At 32.6% G+C, this 16806-nt stretch overlaps 2 protein-coding genes across 2 annotated transcripts; one reads left to right on the top strand and one right to left on the bottom strand.

Annotated features, from left to right (window-relative positions):
- Positions 1 to 291: 291 nt before the first annotated feature.
- LOC100808305 (pathogenesis-related thaumatin-like protein 3.5) lies at positions 292 to 2213 on the top strand. Its single transcript, XM_003545239.5, has 2 exons — positions 292 to 387; positions 1364 to 2213. Exons 1-2 carry the CDS (start codon positions 327 to 329, stop codon positions 2041 to 2043), a joined length of 741 nt encoding a protein of 246 aa, XP_003545287.2. The 5' UTR covers positions 292 to 326; the 3' UTR covers positions 2044 to 2213.
- Positions 2214 to 4339: 2126 nt separating this feature from the next.
- LOC100807772 (leishmanolysin homolog) lies at positions 4340 to 12647 on the bottom strand. Its single transcript, XM_041009267.1, has 17 exons — positions 12155 to 12647; positions 10910 to 11263; positions 10656 to 10796; positions 10121 to 10253; positions 9898 to 10011; positions 9721 to 9794; positions 9556 to 9630; positions 8993 to 9085; positions 8817 to 8877; positions 7930 to 8262; positions 7080 to 7206; positions 6880 to 6979; positions 6610 to 6679; positions 6367 to 6519; positions 6135 to 6230; positions 5378 to 5697; positions 4340 to 4990 (listed from the first exon to the last, which is right to left on the bottom strand). Exons 1-17 carry the CDS (start codon positions 12236 to 12238, stop codon positions 4733 to 4735), a joined length of 2586 nt encoding a protein of 861 aa, XP_040865201.1. The 5' UTR covers positions 12239 to 12647; the 3' UTR covers positions 4340 to 4732.
- Between the last annotated feature and the right edge of the window lie 4159 nt (positions 12648 to 16806).

Below are 16806 nucleotides of genomic sequence, written 5' to 3'. Positions count from 1 at the left end.
GAAATATTTATTTTAATTCCTTAAAAGCAATATCCTAAGGATACTCATCAGTCAAACCCAATAAAAAAATCTCTTTCAAGAGAATTTATAATTATTAAAGGTCAGTTATTTACATATGGCAAATGTATGTGGATAACCAAGACTCTTGGAGTTGGCACATCCCATAACAAGATGATGACCAACAATATTAAATTTCTCACAGAAAGATTGAGGCCAATTCTTAAATAAGAACTACTTCATAACTTCCTCCAAATACTTATAAATTGGCTTCCCTACTTCTCCATTTTCCATTCTCAACCTTCTCTACTTGTTTTTCTATCAAAATCATGGCCCTAATCCCAAACTCAAAAACCTCTGCACTCTTCCACCTGCTCCTCTTTATATTAGGTAAACAATGATCCCCTTGCTTCCCATTCAATTATTGTTAATACTTAATACTAGCAAATATATATATATATATATATATGCTAAGGTTTTAAATAAAATTACTCTTTCTAATTGCAATTGTGATTATAATATTTAAATTTTAGTCGAATGCATTTTAGATTGTCTAAAACTGTAATTAAGATTTTAAAAAACTGTGTGACTGCAGCCGTGAACTAAAGGTCTTCCACACCAGCTACATTTATTTTCCGTAACATTGAGATCAATTATATATTGTATGCTCTAAAGAAACCATAGAATTTTAATTTTTTTTACGGAAAAGAAACCAAAGAATTATAGTATTTTAATATATTGTATGTTTTAGAACTGTAATACAAATTTCTAATCTAATTAATTTGTTAATTTTTATAATAATTATTTTAAAATTTATACTTATCATAATTAATTTCTGAGTAATTGACGGTATATTGAAGATAATTAAAATTCTCATAATTATAATTTAAAAGTTTTATGATCGATCTGCTAATTGCATTTTGGATTTTTTTTTTAAATTTGGATTAGATTCCCATTAATCGCATATTATGTTTGTCATGTGAGGTAAAAAAAATTAATAATAAATACATTAAAAATTTAATAATAAATAAATTAAAATTTGGATTAGATTCTCATTAATAGCAGATTATGTGAATTTTAATATAAATAAATTCAATTAATTTTTTATATTTAATGTTATCATTTATAAAATATTTTTTATTTAATTTTAATTCTATTTTAAATAACCTTTTTACTCAAGTTCTAAGGATATTTTAGAATTAAATTTATTTTTTGTTTAAAATTAATAAAATGAAATAATATTAATAAAACTTTCTGATTAGCATAAAATTAGTTTTTTTTATACATGAGTTCCTTGGAAATATGTGTAAAATTACAATTTATTATTCTTATTAAACAATGAATTTATGCATGAATATATTTGCAGGCAATGTAGCATATGCCACCGTGTTTACCCTGGAGAATCATTGCAGTTACACAGTTTGGCCGGGCACACTTTCCGGCAACGGTGCCGCCACCATCGGCGACGGCGGTTTTCCCATGGCGCCGGGTTCATCGGTCCAGCTCACCGCCCCGTCGGGCTGGTCCGGCCGCTTATGGCCCCGGACCGGGTGCAACTTCGACGCCTCCGGCAACGGAAAATGCTTAACCGGATACTGCGCCGGAGGAATGAGGTGCACAGGAGGCGGCGTTCCGCCCGCGACGCTGGCGGAGTTCACCATCGGATCCGGCGGCAAGGACTTCTACGACGTGAGCCTGGTGGACGGTTACAACGTGGGCGTGGGCGTGCGGGCTACCGGCGGAACCGGTGACTGCAAGTACGCGGGGTGCTCGGAGGACTTGAACCCGGCGTGTCCAGCGGAGTTGCAGGTGAAAGACGGCGGCGGCGCAGTGGTGGCGTGCAAGAGCGCATGCGCGGCGTTCAACACGGCGGAGTTTTGCTGCACCGGCGATCACTCCTCGCCGCAGACGTGTTCGCCGACGCGTTATTCGAAGATTTTTAAGAATGCGTGCCCCGCGGCTTACAGTTACGCTTACGATGACCCTTCAAGCATTTGCACTTGTTCTGGATCTGATTATGTTATCACTTTTTGCCCTTCTCATTAATATCTACATGGAAAAAAATATTTGTGGATACACCAAATTATACTATACTATAGACCAAAATAATAAAACTATGAGTATGATCATAGATTCTAGATAATGTAATGTAATAAGCCAAGACAGAATTGTAATTGAAATAATAAGTGTCCGTCGAGAGTTTGGTAATACTTACATTTTACAATATGTTTGGTGATTCTTATTTCACTAAAGTTACTTTCATTAAAATAAGTTTCTCTGAAATACAAATTTATTTTTCATAAGTTGCCTTAAATAATTTATTAAAATAAGTTGCTCTTTTTGGTAGAACAAAGAATTTATATTGATGGGTATAAAAAATACCAAAATTTACTCATATGCAATCTAATATTCCAATCACATAATAAAAACACAATTAATCCCCCGCCTAAAACCCACTAACACAACTGTGCATTAAATAAAACTCATCAAGTGACCCTTCCCACAAATGAGGCTCCACGCCTAAACTCAACAACATGATTATCATAACAACTTTGTAATTCCACCATCAATTCTCATGCAAAATATTAATGATTGTCATAACCATTTTCTTATAATAAAAAATTAAAAAATATTATCCTACTTTTTAAGAATATTAGTATTAAAAATAAATTTAAATATAAAACATGTTAAATATATATTTTATGTGATTTCACATTTATCAATTAATATTGTTGAATAATTTCAATTAAATAAGTTAATTTCTAACTTTTCAACTCCTACCTTATAACTTATAAGTGTTAAGTTAACTTATCGTTAATTTTATCAAATATAATCTCTATGATAATTCAATAGGAATCGATCTAATTTGGTGTCTTCCATTTTAAATTTTAAATTTAGTTAAATTTCCTTATTTTAGTTTCAAGTTTAATGAGGAGAATTAAAGATAATTTGTAGTGTAGAATTATTTATTATTCTCCAAACTAAACAATTTTTAAAGAATAATAATAAATAAACATCCTTTCATTTTAAATACCTGATCAATATCTTTTATTTATTTTTTCTATATTTTTATTCCTATCACATCATAAATCCTATAATACTTATATTTGTCTCTATCTCACTGGGTGTTTAATAGCATTTGAAGTGTTCATTTATTTTTTCCATTTTTAAAAGAAAGCATGCTATTCTAACTTACTTTTCTATTCTTGAAAATTGTTATTTCTATGCTCTCTTCCCGCTTGGAATCACTTTCTTATTCTTATTATTGTTAAAACTTTTCTTCTAATTAATTCACATGATTAAAAGAAATTAAAATATAAAGAAAGCAAGTTTCCTTTCGTAGTGAAATCCCATTAAGGCGTGACAGCAAGAAAGAAGGTAGAGATGACAAACAGCAGAAGAAAGAGGCGCCACAGTGAAAAGATATGAAAAAAAATAAGTAGAAAAACTTATTAGATCCCACAATTAATGATATCTAATAATAAGTTATAAGTTAGTTTTTAATTTTTTATCAGTTTGAAAATTTATTTGACAGTTCAATAAATAATTTTTTTTAAGTAACTTCTAATACTTTTTTAATAATTTCTAATATTTTTTTAAACATCACTAAAAATAATATTTTTTAAAATCTTAACTTTTAATTTTTTATTTTATTTATGTTTTATCTTTCAAATATTTATTCAATTTTTTATTACTTTTTTTAAATATGTCATTTATGTAATTTTATATTTGTCAGGTAATTTTATTAAACATTTATAATTTAATAAACTAACTTAAAAGCTTCCAATCATCAGCTTCTAACTACTAATTAATTTTTTAACTTCCAACTAATTTTTCCATAACCATTCGCTACGTTATTTAACTCTACAATTCCGACCATTATGTATATATTTGTTTGTTTTTGCTATCTCTTGTCAATAGGACAGAAATATAGTCCAGCTATAATTTCCTCTTCTGGTGTACCATGCTATTTTTTAACTTTAATTCTAGTCATTTTTGTTAATCAATTTTAGTGTTTATCATGAATATTCGATACTAATTGCTTTCAAAAGTTGTCAATGTTGAGTTGATGATTAGTGCGAATTTTGTTTTCTAAAAAGATATTACTAAAATTAACGTGTTCTAATTTACTTCATATCTAATATACTACTATTCTCACTCTAATACTCTTTTCGGAGCACCAAGTTATTCCTTGAACAGGGCGTAGAAACCAACAAAAAAAAAACCGGGAGGAATGTTAGCTTACACTATTTTTTAACCCTTGTGATAATCTGAAATTTATTAAAAATCAACAATATTTTCAGTGAATTTCACTTTTAAATTTGGAGCGAGAATCATTAAATAATAAAAAAATTAAAATTGATGATTTTCTACAAATTTCAACCAATCACGAGTGTCAGAGCGTATCACAAGCATCCTCGAAAGGTCTTTTCCAAATACACTAAAAACAAAAGGCTGAAGCATTTTTTTTCCCTTTTGATGGCCTTCGGCCAAAAGTCAGTTAACCATGTTAGCTTCGTTTTCTTTTCCCTCATGGCATCCAATTCCAAAGACTTTCAATTTTCTCTACAAGAGGCTCTCTTCGAAAGCCAAATCTGTAACCTTCTCATCCCCCATTTTTCTAGACAATTTTGGATGAGCAAGGGACCTAAATCTACGACGTTACATGCCACCAATTACTCTCACAATTACAATCCAAACCCCCCCTTCCCGAAAAGAGAGAAAACAGTTGAAGCTAAAACTGCCTATATCTTACAGATATTCCTTTGGAGGAACTGTTTCTCAAAGAAAAACTATTTCTCAGTCGATTTAACCATGACAATTTCATTTCACCAGAGCCAGTGCACTGACCCTCATCCTCCCCCTCGCTGCTGAAAAGGGTTTGGTCACCGCAGTCCAGTGAAGCTCCACATGCTAGGTTATAAGCCTGGCATGCAGAATGGCATACTCGTAGCCGGTTGTCTCCATCCTTCTCACACTTCTGGATTGAGATCTGGAAATTAAGTACCAAGATCTTTAGTCAAATAAGCAACATTACCACCTAATGGTCAAAGTTCTAGAGACAGGGTTACTAAGCATTATACGATTTAGGAATGAATTATAGTTTATGATTCTGCCATCCTCAAAAGGCACATGTTAGGATCAGCATCTTGGTTAGTCGGAAAACAGGTTTACCTTGTGACTAACGGAATAGCCATTGTCAATATATTATATATTATATTAAAACCAACTAAATTTGGTATGTGCTATTGTTTTATCCGATGGAAAGTCACACACAATGCATCAAAATGTGTGAAATAAGTAGTAAAGGGAAAATTAAAATACTACATTACAAAAGGAAAAAGATGGATCTAAAGAAGGCATGAAAGATATAATTTACCCAGCATGCAAGCCTTTTAGCTGTCTCATCACAGTAGGAGCTGCCAAATATATTAAATAGTTTCCTAGCCCCACCAGGAAATAATCTATGGTAGTTGGGCATGACAACCACTTCTTCTAGCTGCTGTAGTATGCTAGATTCACTGGGAGCACAATGCTGCCCGGAAATATCATTTCCCAGAACATTTCTGCAAACTGAAAGACTGGAGAGGAGCATGGAGCTGTTCTGGCAAGTATATCCCGCATAGTCAGAACAGCGAAATTCGCAAACTCCATTATCACAAACCCCACCATGAAGGCTGCATTGCTCATCACAGACAACTGCATGTAATATCAGGGACAAGTCAACAAATTAATTATGGTTGGACAATAACTAAATAAATGTTTTCCAACTAAAAGTATTGTTTAAAAAGACTGACTAATTCTGTTTTATTTAATATGTAAATGCAATTAAGAAATTCAGGGGTGGTGGAGGGAGTACACAAACTAGAAGCCTTCATGAATTACATAAAACAGGTTAATTATCCTAAATACAGTAAATATGTTCAAGTACTCTAATATCCTTCATATTGGCTAACAACGTAAAATATTATTCAAAAGTTCATCCCTGATTACCTTACTAATGCTACAAGGTTGGTGTTATTTATCTACTATTACAGTTTAAGCAAGAAACTACAAGGTATGTTTTAGATTATAAAGAAACTAACGATATTATAGAGTATAAAAAATATGAGAAACTGATAGAATTTGGAGTTTACCAGTAGAACAGTCAATGCCAGTATAGCCAGTTTTACATTCACATATTCCACTGGAGAGGCACGTGCCATTGCCAGTGCAATTGCTGGGGCAGGAACCTGGGATAAGTGAAAAGAGCAAGAATTAATAGAAGGAAAAGTAAAACTATATTGTGCCACTAGACAGAAGGTAGTATTTTAGCAGTTAAAGCAAAAAAGATTACTAAAGTTAAGACTGTGGGAAACGAGAGCATACATCTACTGCAATCGTGACCATGAAATCCAAGAAAGCAGTGGCACCTTCCATCAACACAGTCTCCGTTGAAATTACATGCACTGGGACATTGCCCAGACACGACCACTGGTTCTGAGTTACAGAGCTCATGATATGCAGGGCAGATTAATTCGCCTATTGCAAAATATAATAAAAAACAAGCCCTCAACTTACTAGGTATCTAACATTAATGTGTAAACAAGCAAAACAACAGTAAATATTGACCATTAAAACCAGGGAACAGAATGGGTCCACCAGCCCGAGGACACACTTTCCAGATACCATCCACAGCAACCTGTATGAAACAAGGAGCTTCAGTGGATTCTCAATAAAGGAAAGAGAAGGGAAGTGTAAGAATCAATTCAAATAGAGGCCAGAGAAAAGACAAGAAGCGGTAGCAATTTGTCCAAAATATTAATGAAGTATCCTCTACTCAAATATGGACAGATTTAAGAAAAACAGCATTTGCCTAATTATTAAAACTCTAAACTATACCTCTAAAGAATTGTTGATACACTTGTGCTGATAACAACCATTTCCCTGGGCCAGAGAACCTCGTACAAATCCTGTGCGCACTAATGATGAGGCCATACACCTGCATGAAAAGGAACAGCATTTAGAATTCCTTCACCTTGTCTTATATTAAATTGCATGTAAAAACAGACCACATTATAAATTTGAAGAAGAAATCTGACCTAGAGTTACTTCCTCGAACTTCACCTAACATTCTATCAGGCGCACGTGCACTGCTAGTGTCTGTACATGATCCATCAGAGTATGCAACAAAATAAGTGCAATAATCAGCCAATGAGGATTGTCCACCTGCAACACAAGTGAATAACGAAATTTCAATTTCACTAGTAAACTCATCATTTAGTTTTAAAACCATTTACTTTTCCAACAAATGACAAAAAAAAACAATGACTAATAAGACAATAAAAGAAACAGCTCCAAATAAATTAGAATATAGCAGCCTTGAAACTACAACAATTGCTCGACAGTCTGCAAGAACAAGACCAGAGATAAGAAACGAATATGATTATGAAAAGAAGGTAAAAGATACGAGACTTCTATCATTCCTCCTCAAGTCTGTCCAGAGAAGATAGATATAAATGAGAATAGGGTGTATACAGGATAAGTAGATTCAGGGAGTTCCTTTCCCTTAAGCACTCCAAGAGGAAATTTGAAAATCCTTGGCTCTCCTTTTCCTTCCACTTCTTAAATTCCCCCGGCCTCTACAACTGCCCCCTCCTATTTATATAATTCTGTTTCATACTTACGACAGTAACTAACTTTTAATTCTGTTACACCATTAACTGTCCACCTTTTACCCACTTTGACCTTACCCTCTTATCCATCCTACTATAATGTTCTAATTGGAATTTGTAAAGTCTGGGCTGTCTGGCTAGTCTTCCATTAATAAACATATAAAAATAATCTGGCTTGAGCAATGGTTGACAATAGACGGGAGGCATCAACAGTTCAAGATCATACACAGATTTGCATAGCCTTAAATATTAGAAATGAATACATGAAAATGCATACCTTTATTAGCTTGAGGAAAATACTGAGCCCACTGAGGAAGGTCTCCATTGTAGGTTAGAATTGGGCAGTAACCCTCTGCCTCTCTGTTATAGGTACAACCTGAGAACTGTGTTGTGTTGCAATGATAGGCCCCTTTCCAGAGATTGCAAGTGGAGGTAACAAACTGAGTACCCTGGTTGCGACCCCAATCAAGTCGGTCTGCCATGCTATAATTGGCTTTGTACCATCCACTATCTTCTAAGAGAGCTAATGTCATTTTTGAAACTACAGATCTGGTATCCACAGAACCAGTCATGATCTCATTCATCAGAAGTCTCTTTTCCCAGTGAGACCCTGTAAGCCAATTACCAAACTTGGATTAATGAAATTGTTGGTAGGTAGAAGCACTTAAACATCATGCATCATATTTTCTGAGAAACCATTTTTTTTCCCCATATTTTTGTTTGATTATTTTTAGTGTCTTTTAGGAAAAAGCAACAGAATTGAAAGCTAATGCTTTGTTTATAATCTTACCAAGAAGGGAAAAATATTTCAATATTTCTTTTTGCACATAATATATAAATTTGAAACCATAAAACTCATGTCACTAGAGCATATTTTTATAAACGTGATACTGCAACTTTCACTAGTCTTACTACTAGTATTGGTTGGACTTAAGCACTGGGATAGTAATATTCTTACAAACAAAAAAGGTTGAGAGGAAGGATGATGGATTGGAAATTTAAATACACAAATAAATTGTTCTAAATGAAATTCAAGCCTGCTCCAGGAATTGCAAAAACAGTTTACCGATGTAATAAAATTATAGCATTCCAGTGGAAAGAGCAAAAACAAAGGAAAAGGAGGATGACAGTTACACTAAGAAAAAAAATGATTAAATTAAAAACCTGATGTGCCACGTCCTCCACCATCTTCCAACTCTAGGCCAGTAAAATTTCTTGAGAATGCCTGCCAATAAAACATTCATCAATCATTAGTTTAATCTTCTAATGAATATCACATTGGAAATATAAAAAGCAAAAATGACATTGAAATTATAAAGAATATGTTCCCTAGCAACTACCGCATAATGATGTCGAGAATGCATGACAACACGAGGAAGCACCACACGTGTTACCGTCCGCCCAATCTTTTCATCCATTACTTGTTCGGTAACCTGTAAAGACAAGTAATGATGAGCTTCCAAAATGTGACCATGTAAATACCTGAAATGGAAAAGGAGCGCTTAAAAAGAAAAGGGTTAGGTTAAATGTCACAAATTTGCAAAGTTTCCCCAAAAAGTCCTGCACTCATTGAAGTTCCTCATGTTAAAGACAAATCAATGATATTGAAAGTGTATGCAAACTCCAGAACTATAAAAATTTGTCCCCATCAATACAAACTGAATTATCAAGTGTTCCAAACTTCATGTCTAACAAAGTAAACTATAATAAAATTAAATTACAATAAGGGGAACAAAAACAACTATCTATATCTAAAGAAGGGAAAAGTTGTCATGTTACTCATTGTAAAATTCAAATAACCAGACATGGAGTAAAGTATGCTTGAAAACCAATGGTTTATATATCTAGAATATACCATTCTATTGTAAGGGGAAAAAAATCATACGACACAAGCAGCAAATACCTTAATACGGCGTCTTTTTCTTTCATCTCTAAAATGAGCAAAGGCATGAGGATCAAAACCAAGAACGTGCATAACCTGAAAAGTATCAAACACAATCAACAGAGCCACAAAATTACCAGCCATGTTTCCAATCTCATCACTTCTATCCACAAAAACTAAACAAACCTCATGTATCAGAGTAGCTGAAAGTAAAGTCTCTGCCTCAGCTGTCAAATGACAAGGAGCAACATTAACATGTCCTGCACACACACACACAAACAAAAAGGCACTTTCAGGTCCAAAGCAACCCAAATGCAAGATAAAGACCACCATTTAAACCAACACAGCTATAGGATAATCTACCAGCTATAGCACGGCCCCATTGGTCACGTTCACATGCCACAGCCCAAGCAAGTGTATTCCCAGTTGTAGGTCTTGTAGTCACCAAGAGAACTAAGTCAGCATCAGAGACTCCCTCTAGGAAAGTGAACAAAAAGGTCATCTCCATAAATTCACAAGTACCGTTAACTACAAGCATTATAAGAACTACATTTTCAACAAAAGGCATGCAACAAATGAATCATACCTTCAACATATTTATGAGGAAGCTGCACACCTCCATCTTGTCCACATGCAGAGTACCCACTTAATCTCAAGTTTCCCTTGACAGGCTCAACAGACAAAGCTCTCCTAAACCAGTCAGCTGTCTGACCTAATGCCTACAATAAGTTTCTACAAATGATAAATATCTCTATCCAATCTTCATGTAAATATTAGTACTGCAACTATTATTATAGCTCTAGCAACACCATGCCCTACAATAAATAGAAAACTGCCAAAGATGACAGAATCACATAAGATTAATGGTCAAATGTAAGGGAGCCTTGGTGTAACGGTTGGAGCTGTTGCCATGTGACTCAGAAGTTACAGTTTCAAGCCATGTAACCATCCTCTTGAATGCAAGGAAAGGCTACCTATTATAGGCCCACATCTGGCCATTCTCTGGACTATACATATAGCCAGATCTTTAATTCTATATGGCACCAGGTAGGACTTTTTTATTATCAACCTAGTGAAATAAATCATAATTGAAAGGAGAGAGAAGTGGGATCACAACAAACCTTACGAAGGCGATGTTTTTTGTCCTCTCCCGAGATATCTTCAGAAGTGCAGTTATACCAACAATCACCAAAGACTGGAGGATCAGCAAGAGGGTTACAAGAAGGCAAACCAGGAGGAAAAGTCATGGGAGGCTCCCCAAGCTGTTCATAGAAAACTAATGATTAAGATTAACTGTACCAAGAGTATATGTGAAAGAGCATAACAATGTTAACACTGAATTCTTTTTTTTTTCTCATTCATTTTAAACACTCACCTTGACAATATCACCAACTTTTTGACAATCCCTGTCCGGGGAGTGACCAACAGCATCATAATTTAGATATATCCTAATAGGTTGCTTTTCATTTCCTTGTGACTCCAATGATGTTGATACACCAAGTAGTGCCCTACCTTTATGCTGGCGGGATTTTGAGAGACCAGGCTCATACACCTGTGGGGTAACTGAATAAACCTTGCGACCAGGTCGCTTTCTCTGTTGAAGTATCTGGTCATGTATGCAAGAGTGTGAGGCAATGTTCTCAATCCTCCCTTCCAAACCTCCCCATTGAAATTGGTGTTCTTGGAGCTTTGCATTGTTGACTTCCAACCATGCCAATATCAATACAATCTGAAGCAGGAATTAACAATAGATATCCATTTTTAGCAACTATACTGTCAACACTTTACACTCTTAAAAGCAATATATTAAACAAACAATATGAAACAAAACTTATTAATTTAATAATTTTTTCTTTCAAGCAATGACTATATGAAAAAACGCCAATGAAACACTAGCTACAAAGATATCATCAACATAGAAACTTCAAAATTTGAACCGATAAGCTCAATGTTACTTACTATGAAGCTACTAAAGACATGTTTGATTCTCTTTTCACTTTTTTTAATAAAAAAAATATTTCTTAAACAATTTTTCACTACTTAGCAATCAATTTCTCATCCAAAAACTAACAAGTTTTGAAAATAATTTCCAAAAAAAAGTGTTTTAAAAACTAAAAAACAGAAATAGCTGAGAGATGTTTTCTCATATTCTTCTCCTGCTTTCATTTTCTTCAACCTCTCCCACAATTTCACACTCGACTTTGTGCCTTGCACCACCATCCACCAGAACAACCTTGTTTAGTAGCATTTTGAAAACTAAAAACAGTTTTTGAAAAATAGAAATCAAACACAACCTAAATCTTCATCTTATTTTTCTCTCTCTTTTTTTACCTCATCAAATCATGTAAATATACGTTACAGAGAACAAAATCTTCGAGAAAAAAACATTTAAACAATAAATGACATATTTCAGGTCCGAAAATATAACGTTCAAACATCAATTCTCTTCTAAATCTCCACTCACAATCTTCAGCTACAAATTAGATCCTAAGCATAGTTCAGTAGCTTACTTAGAAAATCCAAAGACACAGACGCTAGAACAACATTGAACTAAAATTAAACAAAAAAACGAACACAAAAAAAAAAACAAATCATAAACTCGTGAAGTAGGAGAGTTCACCTCGAAAACAACAATGGCGAATCGAAGGCTAAAACGAAATCTGGATAGCGCGCACGAGCTACAACACCGAACCATGAACTCCATGGAATGGCGAAGACCGGAGCGCAAAATGGCACCTTTTCCATCAAGCCGCCGGCGATTCCTCGATCGGAGCACACGAGAACCCTTCGCTCCGATGCATTTTTCGGAAACGCTTTGCGCAGAACAGAGAGAGAGAGTAACCTAACCTTTTTGCCTCTGACCGCAACAGTGGCTTCGATTTGTAGCGAAGAACAATGTTTGAAGATAGATATACAAGTGAAAGCGGAGTCTCGATTTCTGAAGAGAGAGCGACGAATGATTCAACGAGCTTTGAATTCGCCGAATGACGTCGTTCCAAACGATTTGAGCTTCTCTCACTCTGAAACGAGGGAAATTTGAAGACACTGATAGCGAAAGGAATTGGAAGATGTTAGATAGAGAGAAGAAGAAATTGGGTGGAGTGGTTGGATTTTAATTTTATATTTGTTAAAGCCTAAATAAGCAACTTTCGTGTCCAAGGTGATTATAAATTAGTTTTTTTTAAAAAAAAATCAAATTTAATTATTAAAGTTATGATTAATTTATCAATTTTTTTATAATTAGAAATTAAATTTTATTTTTTTTATTTTTCAAGTATCAATTTATTACTCTATTATACTTTTGGTTGCGGATGAATTTTGCTACTTACTTTTTTTTAATGTTTCCGGATATTTTTATTTATTATTTTATGTTTCCATTTTTTTGTTACAGAATATTCAGACTTTAATAAACTAAATTTCGCCGTATACAAAAAAAAAATATTTAAGTAAATTTCGAAATCATGTCCATGGTTTATTAATCCATTAATAACGCGAGTGGTTAACTCTTAATGGCTAAGTTTACTGTTGAACTTGTAAATACTAACGTGATGACATATATAATTCCTTGCTTGTTTTATACCCTAGAATAAAAATTACTAATTTTAAGGTGAAATAATAATTGTTTGTTAAGACATCTTTAAAATTAATAATGTTCTTCAAATCGTGATTTGAGTTTCTCACCCTAGATTTTTTTTTTTGGTGTAACACTCTAGATATTTTATTGCAACCTCCTTTTAACTAGAATTTAGTTTTTGAATTGTATCAGATAAATAAATATTGTTTACATAATTAAAATTTGTAATGAATAAATATTTTTCAGTTTATAAACTATACTATAATTCAAAATTGTGATAAATAAATATCTTTAAATATAGAAATTATATTTTAAAGGTAATCTCATTTCACAATTAAAAATATACATTATAAATTTAACGAATTGTATTAATAGTACTATAATTCAAATTTGTGATAAATAAAGGTAATTTATAGTACTATTTTGACCTCATATTTTGAGCAGCATAAATACCCATTATGTAAGTTATAAAACGCTGAAATGTCTCACACACCAACTGACAGAATTGTACCTTTTCCATTGCATATGGTATTTATATCTCTCAGTCTGACTTATTAAAACCACGTTGAAATGTTTCAGCTTCGTACAATAACGTTTATCAATAAATTAAATACACACATTATTTGATTCCTTATCCATAAGTTATGAAGGCATAATCATCAACAATGAGAAAACGATAGTTTAACAAAAAAAAAAACCATGAGTGGGGAAATAATTAAGTGTTTTAATTTTTAGAGCATACAATAAAACGTATATTAAGATATACTAATTGAAAATTTTCAAACCCTTATTGAAAAATTAGTAGTATTAGTCCTTTCTTTGAATAAAAGAACGAACTAAAAGTGATAACTCAAAATTGACATTCCTCCTCATTCCTTTATTCTTTACTTTTTCGCTTTTGGTTTTGTTTTCACTCTTAATAATAAAGTGACTTTTCTTCCAATTCCATATATTCTGAATTGGAGTAACGTGAACTATGGTTCTCTTCTCGTTCCGTATAAAGCAGCAACATAGAATGGCCCAGTTACCTAAATCTAGCTTCAAGTTGAAAATTTAATTTTCACTCATTCTCATAAAGTCAGACTGTTGAAGGAGAAAAATAATTCAATTGGCTCTTTCTCAGAACTGCACGGTGCCTTTCTAGTTTCCAGGCATATAGTAAGAAAACAAAAAAGTTTTAAATATATATATATATAATAAATATAATATTTTATTAAAATAAACAAGTTAAAAAATTAGTTGAAAACTCAAAAAGTGAGTCACTGCTTACAAACTAAAAAATTAACTTATTAAATTATAAATTTTTAATAAAATTAATTTTTGAAGTGACTGAAAAATATAAAATAAAAAATAATAAAAAAATTATAATTTATTTAATGTAAATGTTAACCCAAGCCCTAGAGGAATTTGTTAAAAAATTTAAAGTAAAAATGTTTTTATTGGAAAGCAAAAAATTACGCTCCCACTGATTTTTACATTCTTCTATAATTTACATAATAAATATTTTCTTTTTTTAATTATTTAACTAATATTTTAAGAATATTGCTTAACAAAATTCTTTATTTAAAAAGGATAACTAAAAAACTAAATAAATATATGAAAGATAAAAATAGAAGAAAATATAAAAAATTAATAACTAACATTTTAAATAATATTTTAAAAAAACACTAAAAATTATTAAGAAATTATTAAAAAAATTATTTATCAAACAGTGAAACAAATTTTTTGGTCAGTAAAAATAGTTAGCTTAGCTCAACACTAACAAATATCTTGTCGAATATGTTCTAAATAAAAATGTACTGCTATTAACAATATATCTTCCTTTTTTAATAAAAGTATTTTACTTATACTGTAATTTCTTAACCGAATAAAAAATATGAAACTTGGCAACCAAACCAAATGGATGCTGAGGATAACATCAAAACAATTCTTATTTGAACCCAGCAAATTAAGCCAATGGATATAACTCACTTACAAGCAAAAGACCAAAATCATGGTTATCTTGTGATGGGGATATCTACAATCAAAGATGGGTTGATTAGGTTAAGTATTTTGCTAACCTACAATCTAAGCTTTCATGATATTTTAATATGCTTTGACCTTCCAACCTTTTTGTATTAATCACCAAATTGGATTGGTTAAAGTAAACATACACGCATAATTAAATATAGTATTAATTTGAATTCATCACCTGTTGAAAGATCTAATAATGTACTATTAGTTCAACAACGACGTTGATGAGGAAATTGGGTACAACTCATCCACCTCTTGGTGACCAACCAGCACAAGATATTTTTAATCACAGTTGAACTAGTATGGATAAAGGTGCCGTTTTGAGTCCCTATCAGCGTAGTTTTGTATAGATCTGTCACAGTAGAGTTGTTTGTGTTCGGTGGTGTGGTCATCAACTCATCATGAGACTCCCAAAATCATTCTCTGAAAGCTAGTGGGTCACCCACACTATATATGTTTTTTTTCATTCTTTAAGACACTTCAGATTTAGATAATCTAAATATCCTAACGTGATTAAGTAGGGAATTTTCATCAAGTTTTATCTTTAAAAAATGTTTTAAATTGATGTATGTCTAGAATTTTATTGTCAAAATTGAATAAGATTTGTATCTAGAGGGGATCTCAGGTCACTGTTCAAGCATGGTAATGAAATTCGTACTCGTGAGTATCCGTTCAAACCGATTTTGCCAAGAAATATCTGAATTGGCCGGGTACAAGTTCGGGGATTATTCGACTTTTTTAATCGGGATCGGAGTCGGAGACAGGAATGTCACTACTCGTCCCATACTCATTCCCGTACCCGACCTGATGATGAAATTATTAAAATTTTATTAATTACTCGTTAATTTTTTATAATTTTTAAATAATTTAATATTCTTTTCTTGATGATTTTTGTAGACAAATGCGCTGCAAATACAAGTAATTAAAAATAAATGTGTAACAATCAAATTTTTTTAAAATCAAATTTTCAATATAATTTTTTTACAAATCTAAACCGAGGATCGAACAAGGACGAAGATACCCTATACCCAACGGGTACGGAGATGAGGTAACAAATTTTAATCCGTCATGTATCGGGACAGGTATATGTTGGGGAGACAATACTCATCCCTATCCGATCCTGTTGCCATGTCTTCAGGATTAAGAGTATGGTTAAAAACTCCTTTGATTTTGATTGTAGTGAAACATCTCATGTACAAAAGTTAAGACATTTACATATGTTTACCATCATAGACAGAACATCCATTGGTCTAAGCCAAACACCTCATCATACACAAGCGAACCATTGAATTAAAGGAAATAGATTATTAAAAGTAATATAATCACTATCAATCTCATCAGCATCTAACCATAGCACTATCATTAACTTTAAAGGTAAGACTCATGGATCCAAATTCTCAAAGTAACACATTCTTCATTCTCATTTATTATATTGGAAACAGTTATGACTTTAAGTATCAAAGTATCTTCATATGTATTTATTCTCGCTGCAACAAAGAAGAAGGCAGTGAAAAAGGAGATGATAAACAAGATATCATATTATAAAAAAGAAAATTACTCAATACCATTTTATAGGTACAATGGTACAAGATTATTAGAACAACTTTACTTGGAGAACCCATTTTGGGTTCTTAACACACTTTTTGTGAGACTTTTATTGTCACTTAAGATTTAAGAACTCCATA

This window comes from Glycine max, chromosome 14, assembly GCF_000004515.6.
Source record: "Glycine max cultivar Williams 82 chromosome 14, Glycine_max_v4.0, whole genome shotgun sequence".
NCBI classification, from domain to species: Eukaryota; Viridiplantae; Streptophyta; class Magnoliopsida; order Fabales; family Fabaceae; genus Glycine; species Glycine max.
The sequence above is the reverse complement of the archived record's forward strand: the minus strand, read 5'-3'. Positions and strand labels throughout refer to the sequence as shown.